Below are 19,679 nucleotides of genomic sequence, written 5' to 3' on the forward strand. Positions count from 1 at the left end.
AGCCCCCTCCCTGACCCCATAACCCCCCCAGTGACCCCGTACTCCACTCCCTGACCCCATAACCCCCCCCAATGACCCCATAACCCCCCTCCCTGACCCCATAACCCCCCCCATGACCCCATAACCCCCCATTACTCCCTCCCCTGACCCCATAACCTCCCCCAACCCCCCCCAGTGACCCCATAACCCCCCTCCCCGACCCCATAACCCCCCATAACCCCCCATTACCCCCCCCCGACCCCACACCCCCCCTACCCCAGCTCCTCCCCGGGCCGGATGGCGCGGCTGCTGAAGAAGGCGATGCGGGGGAAGCGCAGGTCCTGGTGCAGCATGAAGACGCGCACCGGGATGATGTTGGGGTCGCACAGGTGGTTGATGAAGCGGCTCACGTTGCCGTAGTACCGCGCGTCGATGCAGTACACCTCCCCGTCCTGCCAACGGGGGGGGACAGCACCCTAAATAACCCCCCCGGACCCCAAAATCCCACCCACAACCCATACATCCCCCCCAGATCCTATAAATCCTATACAGACCCCATAAATCCCATTAGAAGCCCATAAATCCCATTAGAAGCACAAAATCCCACTAGAAACCCTAAATGATGTGCAGAGCACAAAACCCTAAATACCCCCCCAGGACCCCAAAACACCCCCCAGGACCCAAAATCCCACCCACAACCTATATATTCCCCCCCCAGATCCCATAAATCCCATTAGGAGCCCTAAATCCCACTAGAAACCCTAAATGATGTGGGGCACGTTGCCGTAGTACCGCGCGTCGATGCAGTACACCTCCCCGTCCTGACAACGGGGGGGGACAGCACCCTAAATAACCCCCCCGGACCCCAAAATCCCACCCACAACCCCCAAATCCCATCCAGATCCCATAAATCCTATTAGAAGCCCATAAATCCCATTAGGAGCACAAAATCCCACTAGAAACCCTAAATGATGTGCAGAGCACAAAACCCTAAATACCCCCCCAGTACCCCAAAATACCCCCCAGAACCCAAAATCCCACCCAGATCCCAGAAATCCCATTAGAAGCCCTAAATCCCACTAGAAACCCTAAATGATGTGCAGGGCACAAAACCCTAAATACCCCCCCCCGGGACCCCAAAATCCCACCCAGAACCCATACATCCCCCCCAGATCCCGTAAATCCTATTAGGAGCCCATAAATCTCATTAGGAGCACAAAATCCCACTAGAAACCCTAAATGATGTGCAGGGCACAAAACCCTAAATACCCCCCAGACCCCATAAATCCCACTAGGAACCCTAAATCCCACCCAGATCCCATACATCCCACCCACAACCCCAATATTCCCCCATAAAACCCCAAAATCTCTCTCCCTAGGACCCCAAAACCCCACTCCAAGACCCATAACCCCTCCCAGGAGCCCCAAAATCCCTGCCTAACACCCCAAAATCGCCCCTCAGGACCCCAAAATCCCCCTCTGGCACCGCAAGACCCCCTCAAGGACCCTAAAACACCCCTTTAAGATTCCAAAATCCCCCTCCAAGACACAAAACTGCCCCCCAGGACCCCCAAATCCCTCCCCAGGCCCCCAAAATCCCTCCCCAGGACCCCAAAACCCCCGCAAGGACCCCAAAATCCCTCCCCAAGGTCCCAAAACCCCCCTCCAAGACCCCAAAATCCCTGCCTAGGACCCCAAATCCCCTCTCCATTACCCCCGAAGTCCCTCCCCAGGACCCCAAAGCCCCCTCCAAGACCCCAAACTCCCCTCCAGGACCCCAAAATCCCCCTCCCCAGGACCCCCAAATCCCTCCCCAAGACCCCAAACTGCCCCCCAGGACCCCCAAATCCCTGCCTAGGACCCCAAACTCCCTCTCCATTACCCCCGAAGTCCCTCCCCAGGACCCCAAACCCCCTCCAAGACCCCAAAACCCTCCCGGGACCCCAAACTCCCCTCCAGGACCCCAAAACCCCCCCAGGACCCCAAAACCCCCCCGGGACCCCAAAAGCCCCCCCGGGACCCCAAAAGCCCCCCCCCACCTTGTTGTCCAGGTCGAAGAGGTAGGAGTCGTCCTCCCGCACGTCCGCCTCCGCGTCCGAGATCAGCTCCCCCACGTACCTGGGGGGCACTGGGGTCAGGACCCCCCCCCAAAATCCCACAGACACCCCCCAGGGGGCCCGGGGCACGAAAAGCAGGGAGAAAAGACCCCAAAAATGGGGCTGGGAACCCCAAAAATGGGACCGGGAGAGGGAAAACCGGGGCTGAGACCCCAAAAACAAGGGTTGAAACCTCCCAAAAATGGGGTTTGGACCTCAAAAATAGGGTTGGGAGAGCAAAAAGCAGGGCTGAGACCCCAAAAACCTGGTCTGAGACCCCAAAACTGGGGCTGAGACCCCCAAACCAGGTCTAAGACCCCAAAAACCAAGGCTGAGATCCCCAAAAACCCCAAATGTCACCAAAACCATGGCTGAGACCCCCCCCCAAAAAAAAATAGGGACCTCCAAAACCCCAGGTGAGACCCCAAAACCCGGGCTGAGCCCCCCCAAACCCCAAGAATCCCCCAAATCCCCCCCAAAAAAACTCTTCAGGGTGCCCCAAATCGGTGCTGAGACCCCCCCAGGACCCCCCAAAATGACCGGGACCCCCCCGGCCCCCCACTCACTCGCAGATGAAGGTTCCGGGGGGGATCGCCTGCAGCGCCCGCACCCCCCAGCCCATCTTGGCCGTGCGGTACAGCTGCAGCCGGACCCTGTTTTGGGGCAAAATCAGGCAGTTTTGGGGTCCCTGAAGGGTTGTGAAGGGAGAAGGAGGGGGGTTCTGGGGGTCCCGGGGGAAGATCGAGGGGGGTTTGGGGGGAGACTGGGGGGCTTTGGGGTCCCTAAAGGGTTGTGGGGGGAGTCTGGGGGGGGCCCTAAGGGGTTTTGGGGGGGGATTTGGGGTTTTGGGGGGAGATTGAGGGGTTTTGGGGTCCCTAAAGGGTTTTGGGGGAAGACTGGGGGATTTGAGCTGTGTATTTCTGAAGGTTTTTGGGGAAAAAAGGAAGATTTTTAAGGGGTGGGGGTCCCAAACGTTTTGGGGGAAGAGATGGGGAATTTGGGAGCATGGACTGGGAATTTTGAGGGGTGAAGAAGGAATTTTGGGGCTCAGATAGGGTTTTGGGGCAAAAACAGGGAATACTGGGGCTGAAATGGGGAATTGGGGGGGCACAAACAGGGAATTTTGGGGCTCAGATGGGGTTTGGGGGGCACTGATAGGGAATTTGGGGGCACAAATGGAGGTTTTGGGGCACAAACGGGGAATTCTGGGGCTCGGATGGGGGCGCTGGGGCCCAGGTGGGGATTTTGGGGCGCAAACAAGGGATTTTGGGTCTGACTTGATGCCGCTCTGCACCACGCGGTTCTTGCAGCTCCGCCAGCAGGTGCAGGCCTGGTTGCACTCGAAGATGAGGGGGGGCTCGATCTTGTTGAACTCCTGCAGCAGGCGCCCGTCCTGGGGATTTTGGGGGGTCAGCGGGGGGCTCCGGGACGAGGGGGGGGCCCCACGGGGGGAGGGAGGGGCTCCAGGGAGGGTTTTTAAGGAGATTCGTGGAATAAAATGAGGGTTTCGAGGAGCCCCACGACATAAAATGGGGGTTTCAAGGAGCCCCATGGAATAAAATGAGGGTTTCAAGGAGCCCCATGTAATAAAATGTCAGTTTCAAGGAGCCCCATGCAATAAAATTATGTTTTTAAGGAGCCCCTCTAAATAAAATGAGGGTTTCAAGGACCCCCACAAAATAAAATGTCAGTTTTAAGGAGGTTTGAGAAATAAAATGGGGGTTTCAAGGAGCCCCATGTAATAAAATGGGGGTTTCAAGGAGCCCCATGCAATAAAATGTCAGTTTTAAGGAGGTTTGAGAAATAAAATGTCAGTTTCAAGGAGCCCCATGAAATAAAATGATGTTTTTAAGGAGCTCCACAAAATAAAATGAGGGTTTTAAGGAGCCCCACACAATAAAATGTCAGTTTCAAGGAGCCCCCTGTAATAAAATAGGGTTTCAAGGAGCCCCTCTAAATAAAATGAGGGTTTCAAGGAGCTCCACGCAATAAAATGCCAGTTTCAAGACACCCCACAGAATAAAATGTCAGTTTTAAGGACGTTTGGGAAATAAAATGAGGGTTTCAAGGAGCCCCTTGAAATAAAGTGAGGGTTTTAAGGAGTCCCATGTAATAAAATGAGAGTTTCAAGGAACTCCACGCAAAAAAATGATGGTTTCAAGGAATTCCACACAATAAAATGTCGGTTTCCAGCAGCCCCCCACCACACAAAGAGGGTTTCAAAGACCCCCCCGACCTCAGGGCGGTTCCCCAGGGGTCTCACCATTTTTGGGACCCCCCCGGGGTGGGGGGGGGGGGCGTTATTTTTGGGGCCAAATCTCACCTTATCGTACCAGCAGCGGATGCTGAGCTGCCCGCAGAGGCAGTTGGAGGAGGAGCAGTCGTCCTGGCACGTGCAGTGCTGGGGGGGGGCGAAAGGGTGGGGGGGGGCTTCAGGACCCCCAAAACCCATTTTCCTCCCTCCCCAAATCCCCCGAAACCTCCCCAAAACCATTATCACCTCCGAAAAAAGGTAATTTCCCCAAAAAAATGTAATTTCCACCCCAAAAAAATGTAATTTCCCCCCAAAAAATATAATTTCCCCCCAAAAAATATAATTTCCACCAAAAAAAAATATAATTTCCACCAAAAAAAAATGATAATATCCCCAAAAAGCCATAATTTCTCCCCAGAGCACCCCACTTTCCCCAAACCTGCCGCGGCCCCGAAACCGCCGGGACCTAGGGACCCAAAGCGGGACCTATGGACCCAAATTGGGCGTTTTTGGCCCCAAAAGACCTGCAGGTGGGTGATGTTGTAAATATAATTTCCCCCAAAAAAATACAATTTACACACAAAAAAATCATAATTTCCCAAAAAAACATCGTTTCTCCCCAAAGCACCCCACTTTCCCCAAACCTTCCGCCGCCCCGAAACCGCCGGGACCTATGGACCCAAACCGGGCATTTTTTGCCCCAAAAGACCTGCAGCTGGGTGATGTTGTAAATATAATTTCCCCCAAAAATGTAATTTCCACCAAAAAAAAAGTAATTTCCCCAAAAAGCCATAATTTCTCCCCAAAGCACCCCAGTTTCCCCAAACCTGCCGCCGCCCCGAAACCGCCGGGACCTATGGACCCAAATCGGGCGTTTTTTGCCCCAGAAGACCTGCAGGTGGGTGATGTTGTGGTCGATGTTCATGGTGGAGGTCTCGCAGTTCTCGGCGATGTATTTGTAGTCGCTGGGGCACGGCTCCTCGTCCACCGCGTTGACGCACGGGATCGGCACGTTCTCGTAGCCCCGCGCCACGTCCCTAAAATTTGGGGGGTGGGGGGGTTAATTTGGGGGTGGGGGGCATTAATTTTGGGGTTGAGGGGGTTATTTTTGGGGTTTTGGGGTTATTTTTTGGGTCGGGGGGGTTATTTTGGGGTTTTGGGGTTATTTTGGGGGTTTTGGGGGGTTAATTTTGGGGTTGGTAGGGGTTATTTTGGTGGGGGGGGTGTATTTTTGGGTTTGGGGGTTATTTTTGGGGTTCGGGGGTTATTTTGGGGGTGGGGGTCCCACCCCAAAACCCCTAACACCCCCCACGACCCCCCCCCATCCCCTTTTCCCCCCCCAAACTCCCCCTTTCCCCCCCCAAGCCCCCCTCTCTCCCCCCCAACCCCCCATTAACCCCCCCCAACCCCCCATTAACCCCCCCCACGCCCCCCAGGACCCCCCCGCCCCCCCTTTTCCCCCCCCAAACTCCCCCTTTCCCCCCCCAAACCCCCCTCTCTCCCCCCCAATCCCCCCTCTCTCCCCCCCCCAGCCCCCCCCCCCGCCCCCCAGGACCCCCCCCCACCCCCTTTTCCCCCCCCAAGCCCCCCCTAACCCCCCTTTTCCCCCCCCCAAACTCCCCATTTCCCCCCCCAAGCCCCCCTCTCTCCCCCCCAATCCCCCCCTAACCCCCCATTAACCCCCCCCAACCCCCCATTAACCCCCCCCCGCCCCCCAGGACCCCCCCCCGGCCCCCCCCCACCTGCAGACGATGCGCTCGGTGTGCAGGGCGCGGGCGCTGGCCCCCTGGCGGATCTTGCGGTGCAGCTGCAGGGCCACCCACACCTCCGAGCGCTCGGGGGTCAGGTCCAGGGGGGAGTCCCCCTCCTTGTTCCGCACCTCGGGGTCGGCCCCCCGCGACAGGAACAGGCTGGGGGGGGGCAAAAGGTAAGGATGGGACCCCCCCCCAAAAAAGGGTCCCGGAGACAGCATCGTGGGGAGCCCCCGGACTGAGCCCAGAGGGGAATCGGGGGGGGGGTGGGGGCTCTGGGGACACCCCAAGCATCTTGGGGACCCCCCCCAACATCTTGAGCACCCCCCCAGTATCTTGAGGACCCCCCAGAACCATGGGGACCCCCCCCAGTATCTTAAGAACCCCCCCAAATACCTTGGGGAACCCCCCCCAACATCTTGGACCCCCCCCAGTATCTTGGGGACCCCCCCCAGCATCACAGGGAACCCCCAGAACCTTGGGACCCCCCCACTATTATGGGGACACCCCCAGTATCTTGGGGAACCCCCTCCCAGCACCTTGGAGACCCCCTGAATACCCTGGGCACCCCCCCAATATATTGGGGAACCCCCCCCAAGTCCCCCAGGGACCCCCCCAAGCCCCCCCAGACCCTCAGGACCCCCCCCAGAACTCCAGGGACCCCCCCAGACGCCCAAAGACCCCCCCTGAATCCCCCCAGCCCCCCCCTTTAGCAGCAGACAGGCCCCCAAAGCACCCCAAGGACCCCCCCAATCCCCATCATAGCCCCCCAAGACCCCCCCCAAAACTCCAGAGACCCCCTCCCAGACCCCCAGGACCCCCCCAAACCTCCAGGGACCCCCCCAGACGCCCAAAGACCCCCCTGAATCCCCCCAGCCCCCCCCTTCAGCAGCAGACAGGCCCCCAAAGCACCCCAAGGACCCCCTGCCATCCCCCTAACCCCCCCCAGGACCCCCTCCAGCCCCCCAGGACCCCCCCAGGACCCCCCCCAGCCCTACATGACGCAGTCGTGGTAGCTCTCGCGGGCGGCGATGTGCAGGGGGGTGTCCCCGTGGAAGTTGACGGCGTGCAGGTCGCACTGCGCGTTCAGCAGCACCTCGGCGATCTCGGCGCTGCCGGTGAACGAGGCCCAGTGCAGGCAGATGTTCTCCTCCTGCGGCACCCCCAAAATCAGGGGGGGGGGGCCTGAACACCCAGGGGGCACAAAACCACCCCTGGGGGGCTCAAAACCACCATAAGGGGGGGTTGGGGGGCTCAAAACCCCTATAAAGGGAAGGTGGGGGGGCTTGAAACCACTTTTATGGGGAGTTGGGGGGCTCAAAACCACCATAAGGGGGGGTTGGGGGGGCTTGAAACCACTTTTATGGGGAGTCGGGGGACTCGAAACCAACTTTAGGGGGAGGTGGGGGGCTCGAAACCGACTTTAGGGGGAGCTGGGGGGCTCAAAACCACCATAAACGGGAATTGGGGGGCTCAAAACCACCATAAAGGGGAGTTGGGGGTGCTTGAAACCACTTTTATGGGGAGTTGGGGGACTTGAAACCGATTTTAGGGCGTGTTGGGGGGGCTCAAAACTGACTTTAGGGGGAGCTGGGGGGCTCGAAACCGACTTTAGGGGGCTCAAAACCACCATAAAGGGGAGCTGGGGGGGCTTGAAACTACTTTTATCGGGAGTTGGGGGACTTGAAACCGACTTTAGGGGGAGTTGGGGGGCTCGAAACTGACTTTAGGGGGAGGTGGGGGGCCTTGAAACCACCTTTATGGGGAGTTGGGGGGCTTGAAACCAACTTTATGGGGAGGTGGGGGGACTTGAAACTGACTTTAGGGGGCTTGAAACTGCTTTTATGGGGAGATGGGGTGCTTGAAACTGCCTTCAGGGTGTGTTGGGGAACTTGAAAATGCCTTTAGGGGGAGCTGGGGGGACTTGAAACCGCCTTTAGGGAGCATGAAAACACCTTTAGGAGGTGTTGGGAGCCTCCAAACCGCCCCAGGGGGTCCCAAATCACCCGGGGGGGTCCCAACCTTTCCTGGGGGATCCCAAATCCCCCGGGGGGGGTCCCCAAATCCCCCGGGGGGCTCCCCAAAACTCACGTTATCGGTGAGGGTGACGTCGGCGCCGCGCGTCAGCAGCCGCCGGATGACCTCGATGTGCTTGTGCTCGGCCGCCCAGATGATGGGGGTCCAACCGCCGTTATCCTGGGGGGGCCGGGGGGGGTCAGAAGACCCCCGGGGGGGTGGTCCCGACCCCGAGACCCCCCCCCCGCGTCCCCCAAAAACCTGGGCGTTGACGTCCACTTGCCCGGTGGCCAGCAAGAGGTCGACCATCTCCAGGTTGCCGTTCTTGGCCGCGTGGTGGAGGCAGGTGGAGCCGTCTTCCTCCTGGGGGGGGGGTGGCGAGTTATGACGTCATAAGTCTGCCGATGACGTCACGGGGCGGGTGATGACGTCACGGCCCCGCCCACCTTGCTGTAGACGCAGCCGCCGCGCCGCACCATGTAGCGCGCCGCCTCCACGTGGTTGTTGGCCACCGCCTCCATCAGCGGCGTGCGGCGCAGCTTGTCCGTCGCGTTGATGTTGGCCCCCGCCTGCGGGGGGGACGAGACCCCCCCCCAAATTTAGGGACCACCCCCCAAATTTAGGGACCCCCCCCAATTCCGGGGAACTCCCCAAATTCCAGGGGAATCCCCCCCAGAATAGAGGGACCCCCCCCAGATGCACTGGGAACCCCCCAAGGACCCCCTATAGCAGCAGACCGGACCCCCCCAAAAACCTAGAGACCCCCCCCCAAGACCCCCAGGACCCCTCCCCAAATTTAGGGACCCCCCCCAATTCCGGGGAACTCCCCAAATTCCGAGGAAACGCCCCCAAAATAAAGGGTCCCCCCCCAGAGCATCCCAAAGCCCCCAGACCCCTTCTTTAGCAGCAGACGGGACCCCAGAGCAGCCCCAAGACCCCCCCCCAAATTTAGGGACCCCCCCCCAAATTTAGGGACCCCCCCCAAATTCAGGGGGACCCCCCAAATTCCAGGGGAGCCCCCCCAGAGCATCCCAAAGCCCCCAGACCCCTCCTTTAGCAGCAGACGGGACCCCAGAGCACCCCCAGGAACCCCCCCAAAACCCCAGGGACCCCCCCCCCAAGACCCCCAGGACCCCCCCCAAAATTCAGGGACCCCCCCCAAGACCCCCAGGGACCCCCCCAGCTCACCCTGAAGCCCCCAGGCCCCCCTTTAACACCAGACAACCACCCCCCAGCCCCCCTAAACCCCCCCAGCCCCCCACAAAGCCCCCCCAGGACCCCCCCCAAGACCCCCCCAAACCCCTCAGGACCCCCCCAGGACCCCCAATTGCCCCCCCCGGACCATTTTGAAGCCCCCAGCCCCACTTTTGCACCAGATAAGCACCAGATAACCACCCCCCAGCCCCCCCAAACCCCCCCAGCCCCCCACAAAGCCCCCCCAGGACCCCCCCCAAGACCCCCCCAACCCCCTCAGGACCCCCCCAGGACCCCCATTTGCCCCCCCAGACCCGCCTTTAGCACCAGATAACCACCCCCCAGCCCCCCCAAACCCCCCCAGCCCCCCACAAAGCCCCCCCAGGACCCCCCCCAGGACCCCCCCAACCCCTCCGGGACCCCCCCCAGGACCCCCAGTCGCCCCCCCAGCCCCCCCCACCTGCAGCAGGAGGTGGCAGATCTCCAGGTAGCCCTTCTGGGCCGCGGCGTGCAGGGGGGTGCGCTTGCTCTGGGCATCGCTCTGGAAGTTGGGGTCCAGGTTGTCCACTGGGGGGGGGCGTTAAATTGAGGGGGGGGCTTCAGGGAACCCCCCCCCCCAATAAAAAATTAAGCAGGGGACTCACGGAGCATCAGCACCACCTTCTGCAGCTCGCCCTGCTTCACCGACAGGTAGAGCTGGCGCGGGTGGAAGCGCAGCTTCTTGCGCCTGTGGGGGCGGGGGGGTGTACTGGGAGCACTGGGAGGCACTGGGAGGGGGTGGGGGGGGGGCTGGGAGGGGGTTGGGGGGGGTTGGGAGGGGTTGGGGGGGCCCAGAGCAAGTGGGGAGGGGAGGAGGGGGACTGGAAAGGATGGGGGGGTACTGGGAGCGCTACTGGGGGCATACTGGGAGCACTGGGGCCATACTGGGAGCCCCCAGCAGCTCCCAGAGCTCCATGGAAGGAACGGGGGATGGATTTTGGGGGCATTTAGGGCAGATTTGGTACCTATTTCTCAACCTCCTGCGCTCCTATCAGACGTTTTTGGGGGTAACAGATTTTTGGGTGAAATTCTGGGGATTTGGGGTCTGACCTGTCAGCCTCCTGCACCACCAGAGGGGATCAGGAAGGATTTGGGACAGATTCTGGGGCCGTTTAGAGCAGATTTGGTACCTATTTCTCAACTTCCTGCACTCCTATGAGGCTCTACAGGGGGAGCAGATTTTTGGGTGGAATTCCGGGGGTTTTGGGTGTGACCTGTGGGCCTCCTGCACCACCAGAGCGGATCGGAAAGGATTTGGGACGGATTTTAGGGCCATTTTGGGCAGATTCGGGCCCAACCCCTTGCTCTCCTATACCGCTATGGGGCTTTTCGTGGGGAGCAGATTTTTGGGTGTAATTCCGGGGGTTTTGGGTCTGACCTGTCGGCCTCCTGCACCACCAGGGCCTTCTCCAGGAGGTCTCGGGCGGGGCCGGGCGCCAGCCCCCGAGCCGAGAGGGCGGCCCCCGAGGGCAGGGTGAGCGCCGGCCCCCCCGAGCTGTCGATGGGCTCCGCGCGGGGGTCCGGGGGGGGGGGCCCGACCCTCGCCCTGCCCCCGCATCCGGGCGCTGGGGGGGGGGAAGGGGTTAGGGACCCCCCCAAAAATGCAAGACCCCCCCCAAATCCCTTGAGAGCCCCCCGGAGTCATTGGGACCCCCCCCAAAACCCCTTTAGGACCCCCCCAGTCCCCTTTAGCCCGCCCCAGACCCCGCCCCAAACCCCCTTTTAGCCCCCCCAGACCCCCCCAAACCCCTTTGGACCCCCCCCCAGACCCCTTTAATCCCCCCCCCAATCCCCCCCCAGACCCCTTTAGCCCCCTCCAGACCCCCCGCCAGACCCCTTTACCCCTCCCCAAACCCCCTTTTAGCCCCCCCCAGACCCCCCAAACCCCCCCTCTTACCCCCCCCAGACCCCTTTACCCCTTCCCAAACCCCTTTTACCCCCCCAGACCCCCCCCAGACCCCCTTTTACCCCCCCCAGACCCCTTTAGACCCCCCAAACCCCCTTTTACCCCCCCCTTTTACCCCCCCCAGACCCCTTTACCCCCCCCAAACCCCCTTTTACCCCCCCAACCCCCCCCCCAGACCCCTTTTACCCCCCCTTTTACCCCCCCAGCCCCCTTTAGACCCCCCCCCAACCCACCTGGGGGTGGGCGCAGCGTCGTGCCGCGCGGCGGGGGCTCTGCGCCGGGGCTCGGGGGGGGCGGCAGCGGCGGCGGCAGCATTTTGGGGTGGGGGGGGCGGGGGTCCCGGGGGGGTCCCGTCGGCGCGGGGCAGGGTCACCTCCTGCGCCTCCGACGCGTCCTCCCCGCAGTGGGGGCAGAAAATCATCCCGTTGAGCTGCGACACGCAGCCACGGTGGAAGCGGTGCCCGATGCGGACGTCGGGGTGGCACTCCAGGAACGTCCCCTGGGGGGGCGCGGGGGGGGCACAGACGGGATTTGGGGTCGCTACGGGGTCCCTGAGGGGTCCCTATAGTGCCTTCGGGGGGTCCCAGGGGGGCTAAAAGGTGCCCTGGGGGAGGTCTGGGGGTCCCTGGGGTCCCAGCCCCGATGCGCACATCGCGGTGGCACTCCAGGAACGTGCTCTGGGGGGGCGCGGGGGGGTCACGGAGGGGATTTGGGGTCACTACGGGGTCTTTTGGGGGGTCCTGGCATCCCAAAAGGTGCCCTGGGAGAGGTTTGGGGGCCCTAAAAGGTGCCCTGGAGTCATTTAGGGGTACTATAGGGTGTCCAAAGAGGGTCTTTGGGGTCCTGGGGGGCTTTTGGGGGGGTCTTGGGGGGGCCCTGGGGGGCTTTTGGGGTGCCTAAGGGGTCACTGAGAGGCCCTACGGGGTCTTTTGGGGGGTCCTGGGGCCCTAAGAGGTGTCCTGGAGGGGTTTTGGGGGTCCCTGGGGTCCCAGCCCCGATGCGCACGTCAGGGTGGCACTCCCAGGAACATCCCCTGGGGGGGCGCGGGGGGGTCACAGAGGGGATTTGGGGTCACTACGGGGCTTTTTGGGGTCCCTAGGGGGCTTCTGGGGGGCCCTATCGGGCCTTTGGGGGGTCCTGGGGGTGTTCTGGGGGAGGTTTGGGGGACCTAAAAGCTGTTTTGGGGTCTTCTAGGGGTGCTCTAAGGTCTCTAAAGGGGGTCTTTGGGGTATTTTTGGGGTCCCGGGGGGCTTTTGGGGGGGTCCTGGGGGGCTTTTGGGATCCCTAAGGGGTCCCTGAGGGTCTCTATGGGGTCTTTTGGGGGGTCCTGGGGCCCTAGGAGGTGCCCTGGGGGGGTTTTGGGGGTCCTGGGGGGGCTTCTGGAGGCCCAAAAAGCTGCCCTGGGGCCTTTTAGGGCCACTACCCTTTCTCTAAACCCCCCCAAAACCCCCCAATATCCCCCCCAAACCCCCTGGGACACCCCCGGGACCCCCCGAAGCCCCCTCCCCAAATTCCCCAGGACCCCCCCGTGCCCCCCCCGGACTCACAGCGGTGCAGAAGTGCCCCAATCCAGAGCAGCAGTGGGGTTTGACCATACAATCTGCACCCCAAATCCCCACGTATCGCCCCCAAATCACCCCGTAGCCCCCCCAGACACCCTCAGGACCCCCCGAAGCCCCCTCCCCAAATTCCCCGGGACCCCCCCGTGCCCCCCCCGGACTCACAGCAGCACAGAAGCACCCCCATCTGGGGCTGTAATGATGCTTCACCATGCAATCTGCACCCCAAAACCTCCCTATATCGCCCCAAATCACCCCGTAGCCCCCCCAGACCCCCTCAGGACCCCCCGAAGCCCCCTCCCCAAATTCCCCAGGCCCCCCCCGTGCCCCCCCCGGACTCACAGCGGTACAGAAGTGCCCGCAGCCGGGGCAGCAGTGGTGTTTGTCCATACAAACTGCACCCCAAATCCCCCTTCTATCCCCCCCAAACCCCCTGGGACCTCTCTGGGACCCCCTGAAGCCCCCTCCCCAAATTCCCCGGGACCCCCCCGTGCCCCCCCCGGACTCACAGCAGCACAGAAGCTCCCCCATCTGGGGCTGTAATGATGCTTCCCCATGCACTCTGCACCCCAAAACCCCCCAGTATCACCCCAAAACCCCCCGGGACCCCCCTGGGACCCTCCGAAGCCCCCTCCCCAAATACCCAGGGACCCCCCCGTGCCCCCCCCGGACTCACAGCGGTACAGAAGCACCCCCATCTGGGGCACCAGTGGGGTCTGACCATACAATCTGCACCCCAAATCCCCCCTTTATCACCCCCAAACCCCCCGGGACCCCCCCAGGACCCCCCGAAGCCCCCTCCCCAAATTCCCAGGGACCCCCCCGTGCCCCCCCCGGACTCACAGCGGTGCAGAAGTGCCCGCAGCCGGGGCAGCAGTGGGGTTTGACCATACATCCAGCACCCAAAACCCCCCAATATCACCCCAAAACCCCCCGGGACCCCTCTGGGACCCCCCGAAGCCCCCTCCCCAAATTCCCCCGGACCCCCCCGTGCCCCCCCCGGACTCACAGCGGTGCAGAAGTGCCCGCAGCCGGGGCAGCAGTGGGGTTTGACCCTGCATCTATCACCCCAAATCCCCCTTGTATCCCCCCCAAATCACCCCGTAGCCCCCCCAGACCCCCCCGGGACCCCTTGAAGCCCCCTCCCCAAATTCCCCGTGCCCCCCCCCGGACTCACAGCGGTGCAGAAGTGCCCGCAGCCCGGGCAGCAGTGGTGTTTGACCATCCTGGCCCGGTGGCTCTCGCACAGCACCATGAGGGGCACGCGGCTGGACGGCCGCATCGTCTCCCGCTTCAGGATGCTGCCCCCGCAGCCGCTCAGCTAATTAGGGGGGGAGGATTAATTAGCGGGGGGGTTAATTAGCCCGGGGAGGGGGTAAATTAAAGCTAGGAGGGGGTATATTAATGAGGGGAGGGGGTTAGAGGTGAGCAGGGGGAGTGAAGTGAATGGGGAGAGGTTGGAATTAATTAGGGGGCAGTGATTTATTAGTGGGGGGGGGAATTAATTGGGAGGGGGTTAAAATTAATGGGGGGGGGGCTTGAAGTTATTAGGGGAGGGGTTAGACTAGTGGGGGGTACAAATAACCCCCCCCAGAGCCCCATAACCCCCCAATAACCCCCCATAGCCCCCCAATAGCTCCCCAGTAACCCCCAGTAACCCCCCAGTATCCCCCAGTAACCCCCCCGAAGCCCCCCAGAAGCCCCCCCAGACCCCCAAAGCCCCCCCACCTGCCCGTCCACGCTCTCGGTGGCCATGCAGAGGCTGCGTCCTGCCCCAGTAACCCCCAGTAACCCCCCAGTATCCCCCAGTAACCCCCCATAGCCCCCCAATAACCCCCCCAGGACCCCCCCCAGGACCCCAGTGACCCCCCCAGACCCCCAGAAGCCCCCCACCTGCCCGTCCACGCTCTCGGTGGCCATGCAGAGGCTGCGTCCTGCCCCAGTAACCCCCAGTAACCCCCCAGTATCCCCCAGTAACCCCCCATAGCCCCCCAGTAACCCCCCATAGCCCCCCAATAACCCCCCCAGAAGCCCCCCCAGACCCCCAAAATCCCCCCACCTGCCCGTCCACGCTCTCGGTGGCCATGCAGAGGCTTCGTGCCGCCTGGCTGAGCCGCTCGATCTTGGGGGCCTCCATGCGGCAGGAGCACAGGGGCAGCTCCTCGAAGCGCTCCGCCTCCAGCGCCCCCCCCAGCCGCGGGCCTGGGGGCGGGGACAGCGCTGGGACACGCCCACGGGGGGGCGGGGCCCCGCGGGGACAGGCCCCCAAGGGGAGGGGCCGTGCGGGGCCACGCCCACTGGGCAGGGAGGGGGGAGACAACCCCTGGTATGGGGTAGGGAGGGGGTGTGGCTAAATGAGGGGGTGTGGTTTGAGATTGGGGCGTGGCTTGCATGAGGGGCGTGGTTTGAACGAGGGGGCGTGGTTTATGCGAGAGGGGTGTGGTTTATATAAGGGGGTGTGGCCTCAAGGCAAAGGGGTGGGAGATGGGGGTTGAAACGCATGGGGAATTGAAAGGGGGCGTGGCCAAAGGGGGCGTGGCTTATAGGAGAGGGTGTGGCCACAAGCCCAAGGGGGCGTGGCTTCCAGCTGGGGTATTGGGGCTGAAACCCTATAGAAAATGAAAACAGGGCGTGGCCAGAAACCAGGGGGTGTGGCCACAAGTGGGCACAGCTTTCTTCTATGGGGGCGTGGCTGCAGCTTGGGGGCGTGGCTTCTTTCAGGGGGTGTGGCCAGTGTCTGGGGCATGGTTTACCTGTGTGGGGGCGTGACCAGTGTTTGAGGGTGTGGTTTCACTGTGGGGGCATGGCTTCTTTTGTATGGGGGGTGTGGTCTTTTGAGGAGGCGTGGTTACACCAAAGTGGGCGTGGCCACACCTAAAGTGGGCGTGGCTTCAGCTCGGGACACACTGATAGAACCCCACGCAGATAACGCACGGGGGGTGTGGCCTCAGCGTGGGCGTGGCTTATCGCGTGGGCGTGGCCAGGGGCTGGGCGTGGTCTCGGAGGGGGCGTGGCTATCCGGAGGGGCGTGGCCTCACCTGGGGGCTGTGGGGAGATGGCGCCGTCGCGGGGCAGCTGCAGGCAGCCCAGGGGCACCTCCGTGTACTCGCTGGGGGCCGCCCCGGGGGGGGCTCCGGGCACCCCTGGGGGGGGGCAGGGGGTGAGGGGGGGGCTGAGGACCCCCCCCTCGAGGGGTGACCCCCCCACACCTCCCCCATCCCCCCCCGCCCTTTAATATTTGATTTTTTCCCCCGTTTATGGGTTTCGAGGTTCCCCCTTGCTGCCTTTTATCGGTTTCGAGGCCCCCCAACCCCCATTTATGGGTTTCAAGGCCCCCTGCCCCCATTTATCGGTTTCAAGGCCCCCCCGTTTTCCAGTTTTGGGGCTCCCCCCTCCCCAATTTTTCGGTTTTAAGTCTCCCCACTCCCCCCTTTATCAGTTTCAAGGCTCCCCGTTTCCCAATTCATCAGCTTCAAGGCCCCCCCTCCCCAATTTACCTGTTTCAAGGCTCCCCCCTCCCCAATTTGTCAGTTTTTAGCTTCCTTTCTCCCCACTTCAGCAGTTTTAAGACTCCCCCCTCACCAATTTATTAGTTTTAGGTCCCCCCTCTCCCAATTTATCAGTTTCAAGGCCCCCCCCTCCCCAATTTATCAGTTTCAAGGCCCCCCACTCCCCGATTTCTGCCTCTTAAGCCCCCTCCCCGCCCCACCTCTCACTCCTACCCCCCTCCCACTCTATGAATTTTAGGGACCCCACCCCAATTTATCAGTTTCAAGGCCCCCCCCTCCCCATTTTACCTGTTTTAAGCCCCCTCCCTCCCCGATTTCTCACTTTCAAGCCCCCTCCCCCTGCCCCATTTCTCATTTTAAAGCCCCCCCATCCCAATTTACCAGTTTCAAGGCCCCCCCCCCACCTCGAATTTATCAGTTTCAAGGCCCCCCCCTCCCGCATTTCCCCCTTTTCACCTTCCCCTCTCCCCATTCCACCCCGTTCCAAGCCCCCTCCCCGCCCCACCTCCCCCTCCCCTCCCCCCCTACGCCTCTTAGGCCCCCCCCCCCCGAATTTTTTGCCCCCCCCCCCAATTTTTGGGGCCCCCCCCCTCACCCCGCTCCTTGCCGCGGGGCTCCTTGCGCTTCCTCTTGCGGTTGGGCTTCAGCCAGGGGCTCTCCTTCCACCGCCGCCGCGCCTTGCGCCGGGCGCTCGAGGCGCTCTGGGGGGGGGGGCCACGAGGTCAGGGACCCCCCCCAAATTAACCCCCCCGCCCCCCCCTCACCCGGTCCGAGGCGTTGCCCGACTCCTCGTCTTCCTCCTCCTCCTCCTCCTCGTCCTCCTCCTCCTCCTCCTCCTCCTCCTCTTCCTCCTCCTCCTCCTCCTCGCTCAGCGCCTCCCCGGGGACGTCGCCCTCCGACTGCGCCCCCCCCACCCCGGTGAATGGGGGCGCCCCAGTGCCTCCCAGTAGCTCCCAGTAGCCACCAGTACCTCCCAATGCCCACTATATTGACCCCAAGTCCATCCCAGTGCTCCCCAGTTCCCTCCAGTTTCCCCCATATCGACCCTGAGTCCCTCCCAGTACCCTCATATTGCTCCCCAGTGCCTCCCAGTAGCCACCAGTAGCTCCCAGTATCCACCAGTACCTCCCAGTGCCACCCATATTGACCCTGAATCCTTCTCAGTTCCCCCCAGTTCCCTCCCAGTGCCCCCCAGTTCTCCCCATATTGACCCTGAGTCCCTCCCAGTACCCCCATATCAACCCCCAGTCCCTCCCAGTATCCACCAGTAGCTCCCAGTATCCTCCAGTACCTCCCAATGCCCACTATACTGACCCCAAGTCCATCCCAGTGCTCCCCAGTTCCCTCCAGTTTCCCCCATATCGACCCTGAGTCCCTCCCAGTACCCTCATATTGCTCCCCAGTGCCTCCCAGTAGCCACCAGTAGCTCCCAGTATCCACCAGTACCTCCAGTGCCACCCATTTGACCCTGAATCCTTCTCAGTTCCCCCAGTTCCCTCCAGTGCCCCCCAGTTCTCCCCATATTGACCCTGAGTCCCTCCCAGTACCCCCATATCAACCCCAGTCCCTCCCAGTATCCACCAGTAGCTCCCAGTATCCTCCAGTACCTCCCAATGCCACTATACTGACCCCAAGTCCATCCCACTGCTCCCCAGTTCCCTCCAGTTTCCCCCATATTGACCCTGAGTCCCTCCCAGTACCCCATATCAACCCCCAGTCCCTCCCAGTATCCACAGTAGCTCCCCAGTATCCTCCAGTACCTCCCAATGCCCACTATACTGACCCCAAGTCCATCCCACTGCTCCCCAGTTCCCTCCAGTTTCCCCCATATTGACCCTGAGTCCCTCCAGTACCCTCATATTGCTCCCCAGTGCCTCCCAGTAGCCACCAGTAGCTCCCAGTATCCACCAGTACCTCCCAGTACCACCCATATTGACCCTGAATCCATCCCAGTGCCCCCCAGTTCCCCCCCCAGTGCTCCCCAGTTCCCCTATATTGACCCTGAGACCCTCCAGTACCCCCATATCAACCCCCAGTCCCTCCCAGTATCCACCCGTAGTTCCCAGTATCCTCCAGTGCCCCCAGTTCCCCCATATTGACCTGAAGTCCCTCCAGTACCCTCATATTGATCCCCAGTCCCCTCCAGTACCCCCCAGTAGCTCCCAGTATCCACCAGTACCTCCCAGTAGCCCCACCAGTACCTCCCAGTAGCCCCCATATTGACCACAAGTTCTTCCCAATGCCCTCCAGTTCCCCCTACATTGTCTCCCAGTGCCCCCCAGTCGCCTCCCAGTCACTCCCAGTGCCCCCTAATCCCTCCCAGTCCCCTCCCAGTCCCTCCCAGTGCCCTCCCAGTGCTCCCCAGTCCCCTCCCAGTGCCCCCCAGTCCCTCCCAGTCACTCCCAGTGCCCCCTAATCCCTCCCAGTCCCCCCCCAGTCCCCTCCCATTCCCTCCCAGTGCCCCCCAGTGCCTCCCAATCCCCTCCCAGTGCCTCCCAGTCCCCCCCCAGTCCCTCCCAGTGCCTCCCAGTGCTCCCAGTGCCCACCTTGCTGTCGGAGTCTCCGTGCCCGTCCACGCTGAAGCCGTCGTAGAAGAGGGAGAAGCCGCCCCCCCCCTCGCTGTCCCACTCGTCCCGACCCCCCCGCGGGGGGGCCGCCATCTCCTCCGTCACCGTGATCTGGGGGGGGGGGGGGGTCACTGGGGGGGGGTCCAGGGGGGCTGGGGGGCCAAAGGGGGGTCTGGGGGGGGAATTGGGGGGGTTGGGGGGGCTGAGGGGGGGGGAATTGGGGGGATTGGGGGGGGCTGAGGGGGGGGCAAAGGGTCTGGGGAGGGGGTTGGGGGGGGTCTGGGGGGGTTGAGGGGATTTGGGGGGGTCAGGGGGGGTCGGGGGGGGGTCACGGGGGTCCTGGGGGGGGTCATGGGGGTCCTGGGGGTCCCGGGGGGGTCCCGGGGGGGTCGTTACCTCAGTGGAGGCGCGGGGGCTGGGGCGCTGCAGCCGCTTGTGCAGCCCCCCCCCGGGGCCGTAACCCAGCTTGGGGCGCTTGGGGGGGTCTGGGGGGGGCAAAAATTTGGGGGGGGGGGGCGTTAATGGCGAGCACAACCCCCACGCGGACCCCAAAACACCCCCAAAACTCCTCTTAGCCCCCCCCCCAGCCCCCCAAACCCCCCCCCAATTTTACTCCCCTGCCCCCCCCCCCCAATTTATAACCCCCCCCCATAATTTTTTGTGCCCCCCCCGGCAACCCCAGACCCCCCAAATCCCTCAAAATCCCCCCCAAAACCCCCCAATTACTCTCCTTAGCCCCCCCCCAGCCCCCCAACCCCCCCCCCAATTTTCCTCCCCTGCCCCCCCCCGATTTATTACCCCCCCCCTAA

The 19,679-nt window shown here is 62.5% G+C and overlaps 1 protein-coding gene across 1 annotated transcript; it reads right to left on the reverse strand.

Annotated features, from left to right (window-relative positions):
* Nucleotides 1-251: 251 nt before the first annotated feature.
* Nucleotides 252-19,353, reverse strand: LOC311429518 (histone-lysine N-methyltransferase EHMT2-like; the record flags this gene model as incomplete). The annotated part of the gene is given in 23 exon segments (XM_084540608.1): nucleotides 252-431; nucleotides 2,019-2,097; nucleotides 2,642-2,728; nucleotides 3,353-3,468; nucleotides 4,399-4,476; nucleotides 5,222-5,366; nucleotides 6,072-6,239; nucleotides 7,079-7,233; nucleotides 8,172-8,276; nucleotides 8,358-8,459; nucleotides 8,543-8,665; nucleotides 9,751-9,857; nucleotides 9,935-10,017; nucleotides 10,708-10,859; nucleotides 10,861-10,894; nucleotides 11,469-11,734; nucleotides 13,972-14,115; nucleotides 14,854-14,996; nucleotides 15,833-15,937; nucleotides 16,899-17,004; nucleotides 17,068-17,202; nucleotides 18,850-18,981; nucleotides 19,267-19,353. Coding segments are annotated over 22 exon segments (2,727 nt in total). The 5' UTR covers nucleotides 18,964-18,981; nucleotides 19,267-19,353.
* Between the last annotated feature and the right edge of the window lie 326 nt (nucleotides 19,354-19,679).

Source organism: Aythya ferina (genome assembly GCF_964211825.1).
Source record: "Aythya ferina genome assembly, contig: HAP1_SCAFFOLD_1285, whole genome shotgun sequence".
NCBI classification, from domain to species: domain Eukaryota; kingdom Metazoa; phylum Chordata; class Aves; order Anseriformes; family Anatidae; genus Aythya; species Aythya ferina.